This window comes from Maylandia zebra, linkage group LG7 (genome assembly GCF_041146795.1).
Source record: "Maylandia zebra isolate NMK-2024a linkage group LG7, Mzebra_GT3a, whole genome shotgun sequence".
NCBI classification, from domain to species: Eukaryota; Metazoa; Chordata; class Actinopteri; order Cichliformes; family Cichlidae; genus Maylandia; species Maylandia zebra.
In genome coordinates, this window is record NC_135173.1 from 33,745,141 (window position 1) to 33,767,564 (window position 22,424).

Here is a 22,424-nt window from a genome sequence, read left to right on the forward strand (position 1 = left end):
TTTTCATATCATTTCTAAACTATGTAAATATCCTGTACTTGCTACTTTTTAAATGTTACATATCTGTAGCTCTTCCCCGTTTTTGACACAATGATACAGTGTTGCAAAATTTACACATGGTCATAGTTCCAAATAGCACACACACAAAAAAGCAAGCTTCCAGAAAGTGGCCAAACAGAAGAAAGTGGAGTTTTAGGGAGAGGAGACCCTTAAAGAGACTGGTCATTACTGAAACATGTGCAGTAAAGCCCCAGCAGTTTAACTACTTTCTGGATATTATGGTTAGATTTTATTTTTAATGTATTTTTAAATAAATGGCACTGACCACAGCAGAAACACGCAAATTCAGATTTCAGGATGGAGTTCTCCTGTCAGCATTTTGGTTAAGCACGCGTATAATTTACATACACAGCACAAGTCCAGTATTTTTAGTCAGCCAGTGTAAAAAAGGCACATTATCACTGCATAACAGAACAAAACCAGTAAAGGAGGAACAGGGTCAGAGGTCAAACATTAGTGATGGGATTTCCAGCTCTTTTTAGAGAACCGGCTCTTTCAGCTCGGCTCACTAAAAAGAGCCGGCTCTTCAGGTTGTTTTGTTGCTTGGTGGTTTTATTTATATATGTTTATATATAAATATATGTGCTGGCCCCAAGAGACAAAACACGTACAAACTCCAAAACACATTCCTAGCGTTAACTGAACTTCAAAACAGAGCTACCTCGATCACTTAAATTACACAATTGAAAGCATATGTGTATTGTTTGTGTATTTATACACAGGCACTCATATATATTCAAATAATTTAAAAAAAAAAAAGTTCATTTACCTGTTACTACCACACACCAAATCTGGTCGTTGGTACTTGCTGGCTTGTGTAGCCACCAGGTAACAAAAGCTCAACACTGTGCCTAGCATCCTGGAGCACTTCTGTTGTGTTTTGTACGTGCTTCTTTTAACTATATGAATGTTCAGCTTTTTCCTTTTAAACCAATTTAAAGTGAAACAAAACAAAACACTGGAAAGCACAACACAATTAAATATAAATAAAAATAAGATGCATATCCTCTATCTTATGGGCCTGCATGAATAAACTTTCTGAATCCTTTATCATCCACAACTGAATACAGTTGACGTTGTTGTCCCTGGCTCTCTTTCTCTCTCCCTCCCGCTCTGTTCCTGTGCTACTGCGAGTATAACTACCGCCCCTCCCCTCTCTGCCCAGCACAAAGCACAAAGCACAAGGCTCGCGTGCGAGTGAAGCGGAAAAAATGTGCGAGAGAGAGGGTGAGAGAAAGAAAGAAAAGAAAAAAACTCCACGGCTCGCGATAAGGAGCCGGCTCGCGTCGTTCACGTCAAAGATCCGGCTCTAAGAGCCATTTCGTTCGCGACCGACACATCACTATCAAACATCACTTCCCAAATCCCGGACATTTCCAAGACAACAGGAAGTCAGGTGGAATCAAACCAGCAGTCACTGAGACGACATCTGGAGTTTTATCAACCCACACTGAAATCAATTATAGAATTCTTTAATTCAGACTAATCACTGGTTAAATTGGATACAATAATATCAGGATGAATTGTTTCTATATGCAGACAGCAGTCAGAGGTTAACTGCAGTTAAACACCTGACAAATGTCATTTTCGAGCTACTTCTCTGCACTCATCTACATTTTGTTCAGTCCTTCCAAACTGAAGCCAGTTCTTATCATGCCCCAAAGGATGGGATACTTTAAAGAATAAAGACATTTTCTGACGTTGGCTCTGGTTAGAGAGTGATGGAATTGACACCGACTCAGCACCTATACTGATAAAGAAGATTTAAAGTATTCAACTAGTACTGATCTACTGGCTCACAAGAGAAACCATAACAGCAACAAAAAACTCTAAGTTGGTGATGCCCAATAGAAAAATGGGAGTAAGCAGCATTAATATGATGATTTTAGTCTTTTCAGAATTGTTACACCCATTGAAACCAAATCGGTTCGGCCTTATAGCTGTACGAGCCTTTAAAACCTTTAACAGATGTGAGGATATCTCGTGTTGATCACTTAGTTTTTCTTTTTAATTGCTTGTTTTTCCTTCTTACTTTCCTCATCTTTAAAGAGATTAGGTTTAGCTTCAGTTTCAGGTGTACAGATACAGACAATGTCATTCCCCCCCCCTTTTCCAGATATTTTTAAGCTTGATGATGTTGGTGGCTGTTATTCAATTTGTGAAAACAGTACTGCTACTATAAAAACCAGTAACGTCTGTTCCCTCTTTGTTTTTCCTCATGGAGGGTTCATGAGCAGCTTCACTGATATAGTTTCACAATTTTATGGTAACTTCTTCCTTGTTAAGCTACAATTTTAAGTCACATTTCTGACTGGTCTCTTCATTACATTCATTTTACTTTATTTGAAAAAAAAAAAAAAAAAAATATGCAGCTACTGTTTCATCTCCTGGTCACGTCACTGGGCCAATCGCTCTCAAAATAAATAGCTGCACACAACCCCTAACTCACAGGCTGGACCTTTACCGATACGGACAGCTCAAGATGTGAACAGTTCGATTATCCCTCATCGCTTTTTGACTTGTTTTGGTTTCCGTTTTTCCCTCAGCAGGAAAACAGAAGCAACGGATTTTTCTAGCTTGCTTATGACACTCACAGGGTCAGTGTGTGACTCTAGTTTCCCAGCTTCACTGGGGTTCATTTATGAAATTAGAGCAGATGAAGGATCATCACAAGAATTCATTTAGTTTTATTTAATTTAAATATGAACCTCTTTTTCTCTCTTAAGCCCGCCAGTACCCTCCTATCACACAGGATCCAACCTCCTCCAATCAAATTGCAGGAGTTACAACAGGATGGGCGGGGCTACCACCTGGAGAGACAATGGCGTGAAGCAGCAGGTGAGATGAAGGGCGAAGGAAATGGCCAGACAGCCCAGAACCCTTTGGGTGCGTGTTGTGTCATCATGGCCGACTGTTAGTCATTTAGCACCAGCGAAGAGGCAAGAAAATGGGGTCTCTGATGGAAGTTTGCAGGCGCAAAGCAAATGGAATGTGAGTAAGGGGAAATGCAGTTTTTAGTGCAATTTTTTCCTGTCATGTGATGTCCCAGTTCTCTAATCTACACAAGCTTTGACCAAATGGTATCTGTTGACGGTTTAACCTCTCTGGTGAAATAAAATGATGAATTTAAGTAGCATAAAGAGGTTTTGAAAGGCAGATATTAGTCCCCTCTAAAGACCAAAACCTAAAGTAAATGTGTGTGTGGGAATACATTTGCAGAAACCATTTGGTCCTTTCTTGGTGGCATTTCCTGGTTAACTGACACTCTTGTTGGAGAGGTGGTGTGGGCTTGTGCGTTTGAATGAAGCTTTTTAGAAGAAGGCCTCGAGCTCCTCCACAGGTAGCCCTGCTGCATCAGAATGTGTGCCTTGAGTTTCTATGAGAGCTTCTGGTTGGCGAAGAAGGATTTCGCCTCTCCGCAGGTGGGGTTGGTGCACAGCGGACAGCGCAGGGTCAGTTGACGGGAACATGGCTCGTTGGACTTCAAGTGGGACTGGACCAGGTCTGCCAAGGCCTGAACGAGATAAATGAATATCAGCAGTCAGACAAGTATGTTCAAACTGTGCCTCACAGATTAGGGCTCCATATAACCAGTAAACAGATGGCTGGAGTCAGCATTTTAATTTTAAAGGCTAAAAGAAAGTAGGCCATCTTAAGTATAACTTCTACATTGGGCACATATCTGCAAACCTTTCTGAAACCCTACGCTGTAACTAATGCTGTAACCCGGCAAAGCAAATATATATTAAGCTTTAAAAGGCATAAAGAACACAGCACTGAAGCAATGGTGGTGGTTACTATAATCAGAATTGAAACCTTTGTGGGTAAAAAGCCAATAAGAATCCTTTTCACTGTGTTTGTTTTAAACAGGATTGTACAGCATACATCTTTAATGTCTTAGAAAGACATTAAATAGAAAATAAATAGACAAACAAGAACTTTTAATCCTTTTCTTTAATCCACACAGCCTCAAATATACATGTACACTTAAATCTTTTAATGTTGTGCTATAGGTTCTGCAGTATTTCAAGTTGATAAGGTCAAGGCATATTAACTTCCCGTTAATAGGCCTGGAATAAAGAAGGAGGAGGACTACCTCCAAAATTGTCAAATCAGTAAGACAGTAGAACTTTGGACACAAGTGGTTGGTTCAATAAGACAATGATCAAAAACGCATATCAAAACTAGTTTTAAAATAGCAGGCAAACATTAAGCCTTTGGAATAGCCTTTCCGAATCCCCGACCTCAACCGTATTGAAAAATATGTGGATTATGCTTAAAGCCAGATCTGCACCAGGAGACCAAGTTAAATAAGCTACCAATTCTGCCAAGACAAATGGTATCCATCAACAAGCCTCTGGCAGGATATGTGACCAAAAGCAACTGGCAGAGCTGCTACCTGCATACATAATTAATGTGTGTTTGAAACTGAGAAAAAACAATAAATGAATGAAGTTGTGTACCAACTTGTAGTGTTTTGTTTTGTTTTTTTTAATAAATAGTCATTAAAGATGTAGGCTGTACAATTATTCCACTCTGGAAAAAGAACCGCTCAAAGATATCATTAAAAGCACAGAATTACCACGACATTCATGCCCACGATGAGTGGATGTGTCTGACCACATCTGTGAGCAAATGAACATTTACTCAACAAGGTTACAAACACAGTGAACATAAGATAAGATAAGATAAGATAAGATAAGATAAGATAACTCTTTATTGTCATTGCACAGTCATACATAGTACAGTAGTACAATGAAATTGGAAAAACTGTCCTACGTCGGCACTACATATAACACAACACGACACGATATGACACATCACAACGTAACAAACAACACAACACAGTATATTAACTTAGTATAAAAAAGAAGAATAAGTGTATGTGTATTGCACACTGTTATTATTGCACATTAATTATTATTGCACCTTGTTATAAATATAAATATTATTGTTATCGTTTTAAACATTGTTACCTCCCCCTAAAAAGTCCCCCTAAAACATGAACTACAACTTCAGCTAATGCACTAGACTGGAGCGAGTGCACCTATTGGTGGGTGTTACAATAGTCACATGATAGTTCATTCAACTGCTGAAGTGCAAATTTTGTCTTAAGATCCCCTTACACCAAACATACAGGATGACAGGAGCGCTCCAAAACTTTACCTGAACTGTTGTAATTTTAGTCTTACAGGTGACATTTTTTGCAACTCTGAAATTGCTTTAAAAAGTTGTTAGGTGTAGTAATTTTGAGGGGAACTTTTTTTTTTTTTTTTTTTTTTTTTTTTTAAATGAAGCTTCAACACCAGCCAGAGTGTGCAGTAAAAATCCTGATGAATGCATTTTTCTGTATTTTCTAGCTGCTGCTACTTGCAGACGGCAGCAGCTCACTGAGAAACTAAAAACCACACCAAGGAAACCATCCTTCAGTAACTACCAACTAATCATCCTCTGGATATTGATTCACACACACACACACACACACACACACACACACACACACACACACACACACACACACACACACACACACACGGCAAGGGGTCTCTGAGCACGGCGGGCCTGACCAGCCAGCCAGCCGGGCGGTTCAGTTCTACTGTAGTCAGCTCTAAAGGTTCCCATTGATCTGCCCCTTTCCTTTAATAAACCCTGTGCACACGCACGCACAAACACACACGATACAGCTGGAGGAGTTGCCTGTTGTGAGAAGGGTTTCAGGGTTGAGGATGAAGGGAGAGAGGGAGGTGAGAGAGGAAAGGAAGGAGGGATGGAAGGAAAAATAGTGACAATGGAGAAGGAAAGAGATAAAGGATAGAACGAAGGACACAAGGAGGCATTCACTCATTCATTCACCATCTCATGGCTGCAGCTACTTCACAGGACCATCTCTTCTTTTGACCCCCTTACAGATTTCATACTTAAATATGGTTTTATGGGTCTTGCCTGCAAAGTCAAACGAAACAGCCGCTTGTTTTATGTAAATGTATGAAATTTGGCTCACATGTGTGTCATCCCAAAAGGTATAAAAACACCTATGAGAGCCATACCCTGAACACAACAGGAAGGTCCCCATTTTTAATTTACAATGCAACTTTGGTCCAGTTTTAGCAATTTCCAGGCAGTGTACTTTAATGAATTCTTCTTTGCGTTTTTGCTAAAGAGCGTTTCCATGGTGCCAGGGCAAATTTCAATGATTCGTCATGAAACAGTAAAACACAAAAAGTTGCTGCAGCTCAAAACCTGGATCGCCCAATCTGCCCCAAAGTTCATAGATAGAAGTCCTGCCTTGGAACACATGTACATGATAATCTTTGCTTAGAGCGCCACCTAGTGGGAATGGAAATGACAGGTTTCATCATTTTATGCAGTTCGCCTAGAAGGTTAAATCACATCCACCTCATTCAGATTCAGAAGTTTTACTGTGAGAACTAACTTCTTATATATGTTATGTGGTAAAAAGCTCTATGGTGCCAACGAAAAGGTTTCACCTACGACAGGAAAGAAATGTCATATGACATGAACATGCCCCACGGGAACATTGCAGCATACCTCAACTTTATCTTTGCTCGTTTCTTCTTCTACTGTACATATACTGTTGTCATTTACTTTACTCGTCCTTTCTGCTGGCATTAATAGAGAAAAGGTTTGATGACAGAGCTGTAAGTTTGCAAGTTTGAAAAGAAATCTGAATATTTTACAATCTGGGAACATGAGTGAAAATTTATCTACCAATTGAAAACTCACACTTATTCTTTTGTATTAAGGGGTTGAACATTTTTCCACATTTATTTGCACCTTTTAATAATTACCCGTTGTCAGTCTTCATATTGTTTTACGAATATATATGCAAGCTGGATCTGCATTCTTTCCAATGACCAGCAGAGGGCAACTCCTTTGGTTATAAAATAGAGCCGCAACTACATAGAAGTCTATGGGAAAAACGACCCTACTTCTCACTTGATCTGTGACCTCAGTGAAGAGTTTCTTGATGGGTTTATTGTCCAAGTTGCTCATTTTAACTGTTATTTGATTGATGATGATGCTCATTTTGTCAATTATGGTCATATTTGAAGTAAAAAGGACTGTATAAAGGGCAGTCGGTGGTTAACAACTCCGTTTCTGAGATATATGCAACACTTGCATATGACATTAGAGCCAAAATGCTCAACGCAAGGGATCAAAACATGACTTTAAAAACCAGCGTGGCACTTCATGTTAGGCATCTGCATTTCTTTTAAAGAAAATCTTTGTTCTGCAAACATGGGTCAGGTTAGTGTGTGACAGGTACCTTCATAAAGAGAGGGTTCCCATTCAATGACTCGGCCCTCCTGATGTTCTCCACCCCACACTGGAAAGAAAAATAACAACACATCACAAATGTTCATAACATCTTAGAAAACTGCAAAATTAGGGGACAAACCCCCCCCCCCCTTTTCCTCATTCCTTTGCTCCTGTCTGAGTTTCTGTTCTGAACGTGGAGTCAGAACACCAAAGAGTCTCTTGATTGTGGACTTAAAAGGTCAGCATTTGCTGCTTTACTCCATTTTATAGCTTTATGCAGTCATTCGTTTGGCTTTTGAGCTTTAGAAACTCAATAGACCCAAAGAGAAAATGCAGTCACTGCCACAGCTCATATGTGATTCACGACCACAACACATCAGTTAAAATGATCGTCATGATATTCTCCAGCCCACTGGGAAAAACTGGAACTGCACATATCTACCAACAATTTAGACTCACACAGAAAAAAGGTAGTAAACGTTCAGTTAATGCGACAGTCTTGTTTTGGAGTAAATTAATCCAAACACGAGGAATTTAATACATCAGGTGTGTAGAGGTGTTACACATTTTTGGTGGAGTATGGTTTTTTTTTTTTAGCATTTCAGACCTCAAAACTTGGGACTGGAAGACAGATGTGTTTCTTCAGGTTCAAGTTTAGAAACGATTTCAATGGTTCCTCATGGGTATAAGAATGTGTATCTTTATGGCACCAGTCACATTGATTGGTGGCCATTTTACTGGTGCCTTCAGACAGAGGGCACTGGGCTGCTGGAAACAAACCTCACACACATACACACACTTTAGCTAACCAAAACAACCAGTACAAAGACCTTAGCCCTAATTGTAGATCACAAATGCATAAATACGTTTCCCCTATTTAATGAATCTTTCTAAGGACTTTAGAGAAAGAGCAGGTCTGGGTAATTGACTTTCTGCCTGCTTCAGTTTATTTCTCCAAAGGCTGCTGCAGATTTATTCTGTTCTTTTAAATCAGTATTTATGTACCGGTTAATTTTTACATAAAACTGAGGAAATGTATATAAACACTGCTTTTTTCCCCTCTCACCTCTTCTCCCAGCACTTGTCTGTACTCGATGTCCAGCTCGTGTAAGGTCTCTATGTGGTCCGAAGTGAAGGCAATGGGCACCAGCAGCAGGTTCTTCTTCCCTCGCTCACACAGACCTTTGATCACCTCGTCTGTCTGGGGACCGAGCCACGGCATGGGCCCCACCTGAGAGACCACACACAGGACATGGCTGACTTAAGTTCTATAGATGGATGACGTGTCCAAGGTGGTTTAAGGTGTTCCTGGTTCAGTGAGGACGTAAACGACCCTGTGACCTTTCTTGAAATCCCATTAAATATAAAATAAATAAAACTGATACCATGATCTTCTTGCAGGAAGGCTATCTCTGGTACCCTGTGTTACTGTATGTACCACATACTGTGCATTTTCACCCTGTTGGGTTATTCATTCTGCCCTACAGGTAGCCAGTGACAGCTCAGAGTCCTCTTCCACTGTGAAATTTTTATCATTTGTGAATTATGTAAGCTGCCAGGCCCTGTGACCTGAGCACTGAGGAGCTTTGAGGGCTTCTACTCTGAAATAGCAAAAATATTAGTCAGACAAGTGGCTCCATCTTGTGGCAACACAAAACACAAAAGCAGGCCGGCCAGGTCTAAATAATATTAATAGTTTAGCTGCATGTAAGTATAATAAGAAGGTAAAGCTGGATTGGAAGAGTCTGTCTGCAGAACTAAAGAAAAACTGAACACATTTGCCAGGAATGTGAGCACTGCCCAAATCTATTCTTACCTACGGTGACCAGATGGGCTCCTGCTCATGTAGGAAGTAAAGCATTTTGTCACCGATGGTGACATAGGGGACAGTCTAGGCTCCGGTTGCCTAGGTGACATTGAGTATTTCCCATAGAAAATCCCAAGTTAAACTTTACTGAACTTTTAGGCGAATGGAGCGACTACCTATGAGAGCAAAGGATGCTCTTATCTGTATTTTGATGGTGTGGCAAATAAAATAGAGGGTTACCTAGGCAACTGGAGTCTGGAACGTCCCTTAGCAACAACCAGGCAGCTGCAAAGTTAAAAGTGATGAGCAAATTGTTTCTTGTGTTGATGCCCCCCTTACTTGGAACCTGCCCACTCTGCATCACTAGTGGTCACTTAATCCATCATTACTCAGTCGCTGAATGTCACAGACTTTCTTTGGCCTGTGGTGACCATGTCGCTATGTGCGTTTTTGTCTTTTTAAAGTCAGGCTCAGGGTGAAATAATGCCAAAAAGTAAATAAATAAACAAAACAAACAAACAAAAAAAGCATTTTGACAATGAAAGTTGTGTGAAAAACAGCAAAGCATACGCTCAGTGAATTTAAACCATATTGATAAGCATTACAAACTGATGTGTGATCAGTGTTGAGTATGCAGCGTTACCTGATTATCACAGCACACTGTCACCACTAGGTGGTGCTGCTGGTTTATTCAATTACGTAGCGAGTGATGTTTACTCACCCTGGACTGCCACACCAGTCTGTAGGGGTTACAGTGACCCAGTCTTTCAATGACCCTCTGAACTGTGGCTCCCACCTCCTGAGGATACGGGTCACCTCTGTTTACAACCTGCAGCACAGGGCACACAACAGCATGGCGCTAAGCAACATTAACACATTAAGCAGTTCCTGAATAATGTGCTGGAAGAAAGTACTTCAGCTGGACAAAAACCTTCTGTTGCCTAATGGCATGGTTCAAAGAAAGCTAACAAGGCACGAGGAAATCAGATCTCTCATCTGAGAAGCTTGGCCTATCACAGAGTTTGGGACTTTCCTGGATTTAAAGTGTGAGTAGTTACACTGAACTGCTGGTGACATGTTGGATATAGATGCCAAAGATGTGCTGTCAAACTAACCAATTAAGCAGCAGAAAACAGTTTTATAGGCTTCCTAACAGCAAAGACAAACTGAATTTGCACTGATTTCTGTTGAGATATTTCAGGTTTTTCATCTGTTTTGATGAACCGTCAGGTAACAAATCGGAATAGTTTTTAAAGTGTACTTCTTTACACGAAAAGAAAATGAAGATGAAGTGGGTTTTGTTTTCTAGAGATAAATACTACTACTCCATTGTGAAAGGAAATGCCTATACTGAGAAATATCAGTAAATTTTAGTAGTAATTTGTGGAAAGCACATCAGTTTTTATAAGAGTGTCAGTGTCAGTACCATCTGATCAGTGTCATCAGTAATAAGGACCAGACCCCACTCTGGCTTCATTCGTTCCTTTCCAAGAGTCAGTCCCCAGAAACTGTGACAGCAAATGCCAAACTTTACAGTCTGGTGACAAAAACCTGTTCTCATTTTTATAATCCACCCCTTCAAATGTATTAAAGTTTAAAAGTTGGGGTGATGGGTGTGATACCGACAGCTGCTGCAAGCTGGAGTCACTTCACTCGATTTTATGACCCTTTTAAGCCTTTTACTTGAATTATCTGAGAAATATAATGAGTGTTATGCAGTACAGAGCTTAGAGAAGTCTGTGGTCCAGTTCTGGTGAGTGAAACTTGAGTATTTTATTAGCATGTTACTTTGAGGCTAGAGCAGTACTGATAGTAGTTTTTCATACTTACAGCCATGGGGAGTGAGTGTGCCGAGAACAGAATGACAACATCATCTCTCTTATCTTCTGGAAACTTCAGCAGTTCATTTCTGATATGTTCTGCAAAACACTGGACACAGACACACACACTTAGGGTGTATTATAAACACAGCTAGTGAAATTTACCTCAGCTGATAAAACACAGTCAGGACAAAAAGCTGCCATGATCACCCACCACAACTGCTTTCTGGTCATTTAGCTGCGTGGTGACTTACTGACTGACTCTGTTTTCTTACACACTATATTACCAAAAGCATTCACTCACCCAATCAAATATACCAATCTCTCCCACTGCCACAGGTGTATTTATTTATTTAAAAAAATAAAAATAAAAAATAACTAAAAAAATAAAAGGCACCCCTGGGCATGCAGACTGCTTCTACAAACATCTGTGAAAGAATGGGTCGCTCTCAGGAGCTCACTGAATTCCTTTCTGCACAGAGTCCTGACCTCAAACCCTCTAGGATGAATTAGAGCAAAGACTCCAAGCCGGCCATCTCGCCCAACCCAACATCAGTGTCTGACCTCACATGTGCACATGTGGAAGACTGGTCAAAAACTCTCATGAACACTCCCAAACCTTATGGAAAGCTTTCCCAGGAGAGCTGAAGCCTTTACAAACGGTGGGTCAAAAATCATATTAAGCCCTATGGATTAAGAATGGGATGTTACTCAAGTTCATATGGATGTGAAGGCAGATGAGTGAATACTTTTGGCAGAATCGTGTACATCAGTACTAGTTTGTTTTACTTTGCATGTGTGTACACACATGTTTAGACATCTTTGTGAGGACAGAAATTGGCCTCCACTGTACCAAATGCCCGTCCCAACAAGTTTGAAGGCAGTTTTGCAGCATAAAATGTGGTTGTAGTGTCAGGGTTAGAATTAGCCTAATCATAAGGGTTAGGGTAAGCGGCTAAGGAAAGCATTATGCCAATTAGATGTCCTCACTAAGATATGAAAATGAGTGCGTGTGTCTCTAACCTCCACCAACAGAGGGTGTGTGGGCCAACGGTCGATGACACTCCAGCGCATTTTCGGCCTGTCAGCTCTGTTGCTGTAGTAACGGTAGATGGCGTTCAGACTGCTGCCTGTGAGCAAAAGAAAACACATTGAGAAATACTTCATTACACAGGAATAAAATCTCTCTGCTGCTGCCAATCACTAATCAATAAATTTCCTCAAAGTTTCTTCCTCAGATGCATATTTTGTAACCCAAAAACAGTCTGTGGGCACCGATTCATGGATGGATTGTGGGTTTGAAGAGTGTGCCTGCCTCACGTGTGAGCTGGGCGTTCTTGGAACAGTCTGAGAACATGCTGAGTGTGATTTAGTCTGGAGAGAACAGAGTGTATTTATCAGGAGCTCGCAGAGCAGACAGCACCCTGGGTGTGGCGGCATTAACGGACACAAACGTCTGAGTAATCTTCTGATTGTTCCTTTTACATGTTCTCTACATTTAACAGACATCATTTCCTGCTTGTGTCACCTGTGGTGGAGCAGCTGTACTGAGGATACTGCGTGAAGGCCACAGCTCTCTCCACTCCCTCTTTCTCCATCTCCTCAATGGCTTCCTCCGTCAGCGGGTGAACGTACCGGAAGCCGATGTAGAACTTGTGAGGAGCTGCGCAGAGAGAAGAAACAGCCAATGACCAGACAGCACGGGAGAAACTCACTGGCAACATTACAGTTTGAATATGCAGGATATGCAGTTTAATTGAAATCTTCAAATAAAAATAACATTTCAGGAGCTTAAAGGGAGGTTTTTATGAAGATTATCGTGCTTTTAGACCAAATTCTAACAGATCTGGTCAGCTTTCAGATTGCTGCTGTGTTATCAGTGAGGTGTGCTGCAGGCGTGTGAGGAGACACTCCTTCGCTGTCTTACTATCTCCATTTCACACACACTTTGCCAACAACAGCCAAGCAAACCATAATCTCAATAAAAGCACACAAACTGCCTCCAAACATGACTTTAACTCCATGTAAGCTGTCAGATTTGAGGAGGAGCGGAGGCCTCTGTGAGGCATCCTCACCCGTCTCAGGGCTCATCTCGTCCAGCAGCTTCACCATGCCCTCCCCCTGCATGGACGTCCAGTGTTTGATGGGCGAGCCTCCTCCGATCTTGCTGTACTGCTCCTGGATCTTCGGTGTGCGCCGCTTGGCGATGAATGGGCCGAGTTTACTGCAGAGCGGGAGGCAGATCGCACAGCTGCAGTTACACAACTCACACTTAATGCATCACAGATTTAATACAGTGAATTATTGCGCAGCAACGAAGAAGAAGAAAAGCAAATGACCTGTAACAGCACTATAACGTGTGATTTCTGGAGCTTTAAAGGGTCAAGGTTCATTATTAACATTTTCAGTAAGATGTGCAGTTTCCATGGACACGGAGGTGAGATTCATGTCCACAAGCGTCACCAAACACCAGACAATAAATCTAGTTTAGAGTTTCCAGCATGGACTTTCTGCAGCGAGAAGCAAGAAGCACTAACGTTTGCACCGTTTTTGTGTTTCCCACCCCAGGGAAACCTGTCAGACAACTCTGCTCAAAATGGCCAGAAGCAGGAAAGGTAAAGTGACCACCAAGTACACAATGATGGCAGGAATTTATTATTTTAACATTTCTATTGTCAGGTCTAGTTGGATTCATCCTGTTACATCATGAAATGCTGTTGTAGTCCAACGAGCAGATGCTGCATGGATGAACAAACAGACCTTACTGAGCACTGGTGCAGGGTTACAAGGAGTTTGTGCCGTCATATTTGAGCATTTTAAAAGGCCAAACAATAAAACAGAAACACAAAACGGTCTAAAATTATACAAAACATGCACAACACGACCCCCTAGCAGGTCAGTATTATTCTGTCCAGCTTCTGAGGATGGTTTGTCTCAGTGCTGGACAACATGGAGACGGACACTCGTGTTGTTTTCTTACACAGAGCAGAGATTACAATCATGACACTTAAAAATAAATAAATAAATAAATAAATAAATAAATAAAAAGAGATTCTTCACACAAAGAGCTTCACTTCTGGGTGAAATAGAAGTTAAAGGGAGGGAGCTCTGCTCTGTGAGGTTATACTTAGACACAGCTGTCATTTGACCCCCTGCTAATGTTAGCATGCTGAAATGCTCACCATCCTAACCCGGCATGTTAGCAGCAAACAAAGAGGAGCAGTGGCTGATGGGAATCTCTCTACTTTACAGTCAAACAGCTTCAAGTGTAAGAAAGGCTTAACCCCCGAGGTCCAACCGAGGTCAGCCGACTGACAGACAAACGCGTTTAGTCATTGTGTTTCAGTTACAGTTCGACTTTGACATTTCTTCAATGTTTTAAAAATGTTCCAAAACTGTACAGAAAGTTGCATTATGTGCATTTATGTGCAGGGCAGCACGGTGGTGCAGTGGCCAATCCCATCACCTCACAGCATGGGTCCTTCTGTATGGGTACCCCAGCTTCCTCCCACAGCCCAAAACCATGCACGAGGCCCTTCAGCAGACTGGTGAGCTGTCCAGGGTGTACCCCGCATCTTATCCTGTGACAGCCCCACCCCAAGACCCTGAACTGGATGCATTAAGCGGGTCTTAATTTCTGGAAAGCTCTTCACAGAGTGAACTCAGTTCAGATCAAACTGCTGGTTTGGAATGACGTCCTTGGTTAAGTCACAGGACACATTTGCACCCAAATATCCAGACTTTCGCTATAGCGCTTCATTCCCTCGGGGTCGGGACCGCCCGAGGTCTAAATAAAGTCAATAAGTGGCTCATAAAACATTCATATTGAGGTGGAGCAATCTTTGAAGTCAAAGTGTGTGATCTTGGGTCAGTCACGCCTGCTTTAAAAAGGATCAGTGCTGCTAAAAACCACAAAGATTTTTCTTCTCAGTGGGACGTTATGAAATACGGACACAGCACAGAGCCGTCACCCAACAAACTTCCTCAAACCGCCCGCCCCCACTGTGTGTGCTTACATATGTGTAAACCCAAAAATAAAGCAGTTGCTTTTAATTCATCACATAATCTAAACAGAAAACATCTGGGGAGTTTCAGAAAAGCACGAGAGCATAACATAATCCACTAGATCCCCACAAAGCCCTGCTGAAATAATGATGACAGAGGACTGTTTGAAGGAAGGACCTCTTATCAGAGCTTTATATCCTGTTTACATCCTGTCCACCGGAGAGTTCACATTACGGGCTAAATGCATGGAGCGAGCGCTGGGAAACCGAGATCCCAGCTGTTAAACACCGACCACCTCAACTCTAAGGTCAGCTGTTTGCGTCACTATATTTTGTGTTCACATTTGCAAATAATTCCTTGCATTTAAGGCAGCGTGATCTCTGTGTGCGTACTTCTGTACTGGGAGTTTCATCAGGTCTGTGTCCATGAAGAGGCGTAACAAGAAGTCGTGAACATCTTCTAGCTTCTCGGGTCCTCCCATGTTCAGCATCAGGATCCCCGTCTTTGGCTTCCTGCAGACAGGAGAGAGTCACGATCAATAATTCACATCTAACACCCCTAAAAGATGTGACACTGTGTAGAAACTGTGCACTAGGCCAAATCTAGGTCAGAAAAATTATGGATGGAAGCCAGGGGGACTGGGAAGATATTTCAAGGGGGAGCTTCTGTTAGGTAAATTTAATCGTTTAAGAACAAAAGGCATAAATTATTGGAATAAATAATGAAAAGTTGAGCCAAACAGGATCTAAACCAGACTCAGTGCTTCAATGCGTTTACACCCCACAAAGTACAAAGTCAGGTCATTCAGCAGTCTGTATTTTAATGTTAATCAATTGCAAATTAACAAATCTGATCTAGAGTTTAGGGCTGTACTATATCATACCGTTCACGGTAATACCGGTGTAATTTTGGGCAACGATAGGAAAATGAAATATCGCGATAGAATATGGGTAAAACGCGCATGAGCAGTGCCTATGTTTACATAAGCACATGGCGGCGACGCAGAATGAGAAGAGCGAAAACAGATCGTTGAATGAAACGGATGAATCAGAATTGGTTTGTAAAAATGCTCCAACTTCAGTGGTGTGGAACTGATTTAGCTTTCGTCCGTCAGATACACAACAAAGCACTATTTTTGGTAGAGCATGCTAGCGGGCCGTCGTTATTACCGTGTTGTTTGGAAAATATGGCACACTTAAAATCAATCCTTTGATTTTTCTGAAAATCAACAGGTCCCCTTATAATCCCGTGTGCCTTATGTAGGAATTCTGGTTTTGTTTACTGACCTTGAAACGATTTTATGTCGTACACGGCGCTCGAAAATCTGTCAAATGTTTCAGTACGACTTTGCTAAGCTACGAAGCCGCACCGCTTGATGGATTGTTGGAGCAGTACGGCTATCGTAGGCAGGAGCCTCGCGGAGTGATACGTACTGTGCTTCAACATAATATTACAGTATTGTGTGTGTATAACCTCTTCAAGTTTTGTGGATATTATACATGGTTATGCTGAGGATCTGTCGGCCAGTTTCCACTGGAAATGTCTTTTGGTTAAACTGTCAGCAAGGATTTTGCACTGTTACATTTTTATATAACTTTAATGCACAAAAAAAACAGTTGCTTGTTTAAGTGAAAATACATTGATGGGTTTTTGCACTGATAAAAGTTGTGGAGTTGTAAAGTATTTTGTCTAGTGTCAATTATGTCGTCAGTTATATCGTTATTGCAAATTTTCAAATGTATATCATGATAAATGTTTTTGGTCATATCGCCCTGCTCTACTAGAGTTAATAAAGGTCATTTATCTTTCTTTCCTCACATACAACAAGTTCTGATGTTTATGCCCACTTCTCATTAACAAAAATGCATTTTATGCTTTAATAAATGAAAGTCCAGTTATGAAAATTGGTAGTGAAGGGTAAACATTTCCCCTAACAGAAGAAAACCTGCTTGGAGGAGACGCCAATGTATTTATGCACAAAAAACTGCATAAAAGCATTTATGCTGTAGACCAATGTGGGCAAAGCTCAGCAGGAATTATCTGCCTGCTGCTTTTCCATCCTCTGACGCTACATCACTGCAGGCCTTACAGCCGTAGCAGCTCCGAGAAACATGTTTCACTGCTAAGGTTTTAAACCCTTCAGTGAGCTTTGAACTCCAATAATCTGCTGTCGCATTCATAAATATAGCTTAACTGTCAGCTCGAGGAGGACAGAATTTTATAAAGAGACGTGAGGCGGGTCCTGTGTGAGAAGATGTCGACAAACTGGTGAAAACAGTCCCTGTCATTTCTAATGAACCCCAGCAGGTCAGACCAGGAGAAACGATTTCACAGAAGATGAAAGGAAATCCACCATTATTTGTTCTTTAATCATTACAGGACGTCTTCTCCCCTCCTCACTCCTGACAGGCTTTCACCTTCTTTTAGACTCAAGATGCTTTGTGAAACGTGTTTTTTGTTTTTTTAGACAAGGTCAGGAATCTTTGTGTATACAGCCCTGCACACTGGTGTGGAGCGGTTTTATTAGACTTTGCTTCTGAAATAAAAGGAATAAATCAATCAGTAGGAGAGCAGCTAAAGCAAACTTAACATAGATGATAGAAAGTATGAATCTATCGGGCTAGTATCGATCTAATACCAATACTTGGATTGATCCACCCACCTCTGGCACTGACTCTGTGTTTAGAGAGCCCTTTAGCCATTTACACCTATTTCATATTTTGTGTGTGTGTGTGTGTGTGTGTGTGTGTGTGTGTGTGTGTGTTTGTGGACGCCGGGTATAAACATCTTTGTGGGGACCAAAAATTGGAAGTTTACTATACTTGTGGGTACTAGTGGTGTGCGGATCGATATTGAAATATCGATTCTTCTGATACCAGTCATTTATGTTCTAGAATCAATTCTCATATTAAAATATCGATATTTTAGTACTTTGGGGTAAATTTGTAGTTTTTCATTAACAGGAACAAAGTGGAAAGAAACTATATCATTCGGATTGTCTAAATTGGAAGGAACTATTTCCTCTTACGCCTTTCATAGTCATGTGCAAAACACAGCTGTATAAATGTGTCCAGCCCCTGGCGTGCGCACTCACAACAATGGCTGAGCATAAATGGAGTCATGTGTGCACGTATTTTACCTCCACAAACGGCCGAGGCGCGGTTTGCGATACATGTGGCAAGACAGTGACGTGTTGTGGCAACACCACTAACCTCGTCAAACACCTGAGAGTAAATCACATCACAGAATATGACGAGCTTATGTTGAGGCGAACTGAAGAGGAGGAGAGGGACAGGTGCTGCTAGGGCGAGACAGACGTCTCTCAGGGAGTCCTGAGAGACGTCTGTCTCTCAACATGTTCAAATAGGGCACAACTTCAGGTTTTTTATTTCTACATGATAATTCTACATTATTAAGCAAAAAGAACAAGTAGTCTGATGTCCTGTAATCATTATGAAGCTATATTATTACAATTTCATAATACAATTATATATTGTATTATGAAATACAATGAAACATTACGTTTTTGTACAGAGTATCGGTATCGGATCAGTATCGTCGATACCACCCTGACTTTTACTTGGTATCGGATCAGAAAGGAAATCAGTGGTATCGCACATCACTAGTGGGGACCAACAGCCCTTGTGGTCCCGGTCCCCACAAGTTTGAAGGCATTTTTGAGACTCAAAATGTGGTTTTAGTGTCAGGGATACAATTAGGTTATGGTTAGGTTTAGGCAAAGGCTTAAGGGTAGGTATTCATTTTTGATATTTAGGGTAAGGATAAGCAGCTAGGGAAAGCATTATTTCAATTAGATGTCCTCGCTAAGACATGAAATCGAGTGTGGCGTGTGTGACCTGTTTTCCTGCGTCTCTGGAGTCTGGGCGTAGGCGGCGGCTGCAGCAGTGGAGCGTCGTCTCAAACTCAGACTCAAGCTGCTCCTGGCAACTGAAGAACAAGAAACAGTGCGATTCATCGGAACAACAATTAGATGATTTTATTAGCTCAAGAATCAGTGAGTGAGCGTAACGATCAGTTTGTAATGAGTGTAGAGTTCAACCATGGATCAGTTTTAAGGTGAAGAGAAGGCAAATCTGTTGTTACATTAAACTCAAAAGTCTCTCTTCCAGAAAAATCACAGAGGTAACACAGCCAATGCTACTCTCCAAAGAAGTACTGTGAAACTACAGTTATAGCTGTAATAACAATCTTAATTTCTATTTTGCTTATGGATTAAAATAGTACATAATAATAATAATAATAATAATAACAACAACAACAACAACATTTTACCGTTGCATTTTGGCTCCTTTTTAAATCTATCATGGCTGCACTGGTTCAGGCTTTGTGCAGATAAATGGGCACTGATATGAGCATAGAAATGCAGATAAAATGTAAGCGCTCACACAAAATCACAGCTGGATTCAAGCTGACGATTTTTTGGTCTTTCTGGTCTTAACGTGTAATTTAATTGCCTTTTTTAAAATTTCATTGTCATTCTGGGCATTTTGGGGGTTTATTGAAAAACAAAATATTAAACACACAAAAAAAAATAATGATAGATGTGTGCGTTTAAGTTATGGCCTTCATTCATTATCATCTGTGCACATGCATGGTCTGAATCAGTTATAAATCTGTTCATAGAGTATGAATGAGGCAATTTTGCCCCCACCTGGGATGAAACAGTCTATATAAATAAAGATTTGTTTGCTTCATCTCATCATGTTTGGACTGTTATAATTTCCTAACCCACTCAGGCCTCAAACCCCAGCTGCTGGGCAAGAGTGAACTTAACACCAGCTTCCTGGCAGATACAGAGTTTACTTTAAACTTTTTAAAAGTACCCATAAATCCTAAAGTGGTCTCAGATTAGTGGATCTGTTACAGATTTATTTATGGATTATGAAGCTGAAGTCATGAATGAACTTTTAAACTGTTATTGCCGTTTTAACTGCGTGCATTCTCTTCTTTAGATCGTTGCCCTTTTTTTTCAAATATCCTGGGAAACACTTTGAAAGTACTTCTTGAAAGCTGTCGTGGAAATAAACTTTATTATTCTAATAATAATGATAATAACTATACAGTCTAACCGATGCGTTCAGCCGGCTTCACTTTCATAACCGCTCCCAGCAGTACCGCGCCGCACCGCCAGGGGGCTCGCTGAGGTTACGCAAGTTCACAGAGCTGCAATTGTGTAACTTCGAGTCTTTCTTTCTTCCTCCCGGCGCTAAAACGCGAAGTGTATGTACACACTGGCGATAGTTTCAGGCCACCTGACGCTCACCAAATGCAGCCTAGGCATGGGATAAATCCCTTATGTAACGCTCACGTTCGCACGGCAACCTAAAGGGACGCAGCTCTGCCGCGTCAAGCTTGTGGAAATGAGCCGCAGAAACACCAACGTTTACAAAATAAGAGAGCAATCATGGTAACACATTCAGATAATTTTAGCCTTTCCGCCTAACCGCATGGGTATTATACACAAAACCTGGGTTCGATGTATTCCAAAAAAGACGACGGTGACGGTAAAAAAAAAAAAAGTCAGTAATATGGCAAAATAAAGGAGGTTGTTAAAAGCGAGGGGCACATCCGGCCAGGAAGTTGTTATGCTATCCCCTGAGCTAACTTTACATTTACAAAATATTGATGTCAATGTCAGAAGCGTGCTGTTGAGTTTCTGGCAAATAAAAATAAAATAATTCAGTGACTGTAAACTGTGTAAAATAAGCGCTGTGATGCTGTTTATGCCCTGACATTAAATCCTCAGAAAACCAGTAAAACTTGGAAGTTTTCTCTTCAGGCTAACTTGGCGGCGCAATCACACTCACATTGGATCGAACGACCGGCGCTGCCCAGGGCTGCCATCATGTTCGCTTTCACTGACGCAAAAAACGTCTCCGCGCCTGCTAAGATTAAGGCTGGATGCTGAGACTCTCTGCTGCTGGATCCACAGTAACTCACGGTACTATCCGACACCACAGCCAGATTCCTTCAGCTACCGCCGGCTGCCTGCAAGGACTTCCGTTAAGAGTTATAACAGCTAATGAAAAACAACTTCCGGTTTAGAGTTTCGAAACAAAATCTAACACGAGCTAAACGTTACAAAAACTGCATTGATGTAATGTCATCTTTTTCATTAGATTTCACTTGTATATCTTCTTAAAATATATTTAAACGCTTTAAAAACTAAAATATGTGTCCTGGATAATTTCCTCATAAGAGGATGTCACTATTATATTTTTTAATGATTACACTATGAAGGATATTTATCAGGCACTTCCGAACTGGAAGTGGTATTACAACATAGGACATTTAGGTTTTTTTGTCCCCTAAAGTCGGATTTTTATTTTTTACATTCCTATTCAAGCATGTAGTATTAGTCTTTGGTCAATGCATTTTATTATTTGTAATTAAATCTTCTCAGCAATATTTTTTCCCTCAACGTTCAACGAAAAAAAAGCCAAAATAAATAATAAAAGACAATCTAGAATAAAGACAATGAAACACAACATAAAATAAAATCAATCAAAACTAAAACAAAACAACAAAAACAGTAAAACTGAAGCTTTTTTTATTGTAAGTAAATACATAAATAAATAACAACAAAATTTATAAAAGGAAGAAAAAAAGAAAAAATACAAGGTCATACAAAAGATTACACAAATTATAGAAAACCATGTCAGTTCCAGAGATTAGTGAACTATTTTACTCTAATTACAACTATTTGGGATTTAAGAAGGTAAGTATACAAAACATAATTGAATAAATTAAACTGAACATATATTTCACATTTCTCATTGTATTTATGACAGTAAAATTATATATAGAAACGGATTGTAAGCTGCATTGTACAAGCCCTTTGCTCGATATCTATTTTGTTTTTGCTTTAAACTGAGAAAAAGAAAAGAAAAAGAACACGTGCTTTTATTATAGAAATAGCTTGAGTCAATTTCCGGTCTGTTGCTTTGTTACCGTGGCGTGCTTAACGTAGAATCGTTATCTCAGTGTGGCGTCATCTTAACGTTAAAGGACCCCGCCCACGGCCGTGCTGGTCACGCCCACAGGCGGCGTGTTAAGAGACATGTGTTAGGAGATAAAGTATCAGAGTTTAATCAGAGCTGGAAACAAGAAGAGAAACGTTAATTTAAACAGAAAAAGCGAAACACACAATGTGCTCTATAATTGTGACACACCTGATCACCTGACACTGCAGCTGATCCAACCTGATCCCCACTATTACGCCCCTCTGCATTTAATTATGAGTTATTCATAATTAACATTTCACATGTTCATTGACCTGCTGTGTATTTTATGCTGCACTTTCTGGTGCAAAAGTGGCCAAAGGCTTACCATGCTGATCATAAACAGCCTGTTACGACTGCTTTGCTCTGTCAGAACATGTGTTTTGATGGGGTTTTTTTAAAGCGTCTACAAACATTTGCCTAACAACC

General features: G+C 40.7%; 1 protein-coding gene across 1 annotated transcript; it reads right to left on the bottom strand.

The window, feature by feature from the left end:
• Window positions 1–1,516: 1,516 nt before the first annotated feature.
• fech (ferrochelatase) lies at window positions 1,517–21,013 on the bottom strand. Its single transcript, XM_004538528.3, has 11 exons — window positions 20,802–21,013; window positions 18,831–18,921; window positions 15,366–15,485; window positions 13,044–13,192; window positions 12,497–12,631; window positions 11,992–12,098; window positions 10,979–11,077; window positions 9,870–9,977; window positions 8,408–8,572; window positions 7,349–7,408; window positions 1,517–3,574 (listed from the first exon to the last, which is right to left on the bottom strand). The coding sequence occupies exons 1-11, from the start codon at window positions 20,839–20,841 to the stop codon at window positions 3,437–3,439; spliced, it is 1,212 nt and encodes a 403-aa protein (XP_004538585.1). The 5' UTR covers window positions 20,842–21,013; the 3' UTR covers window positions 1,517–3,436.
• Window positions 21,014–22,424: the final 1,411 nt, after the last annotated feature.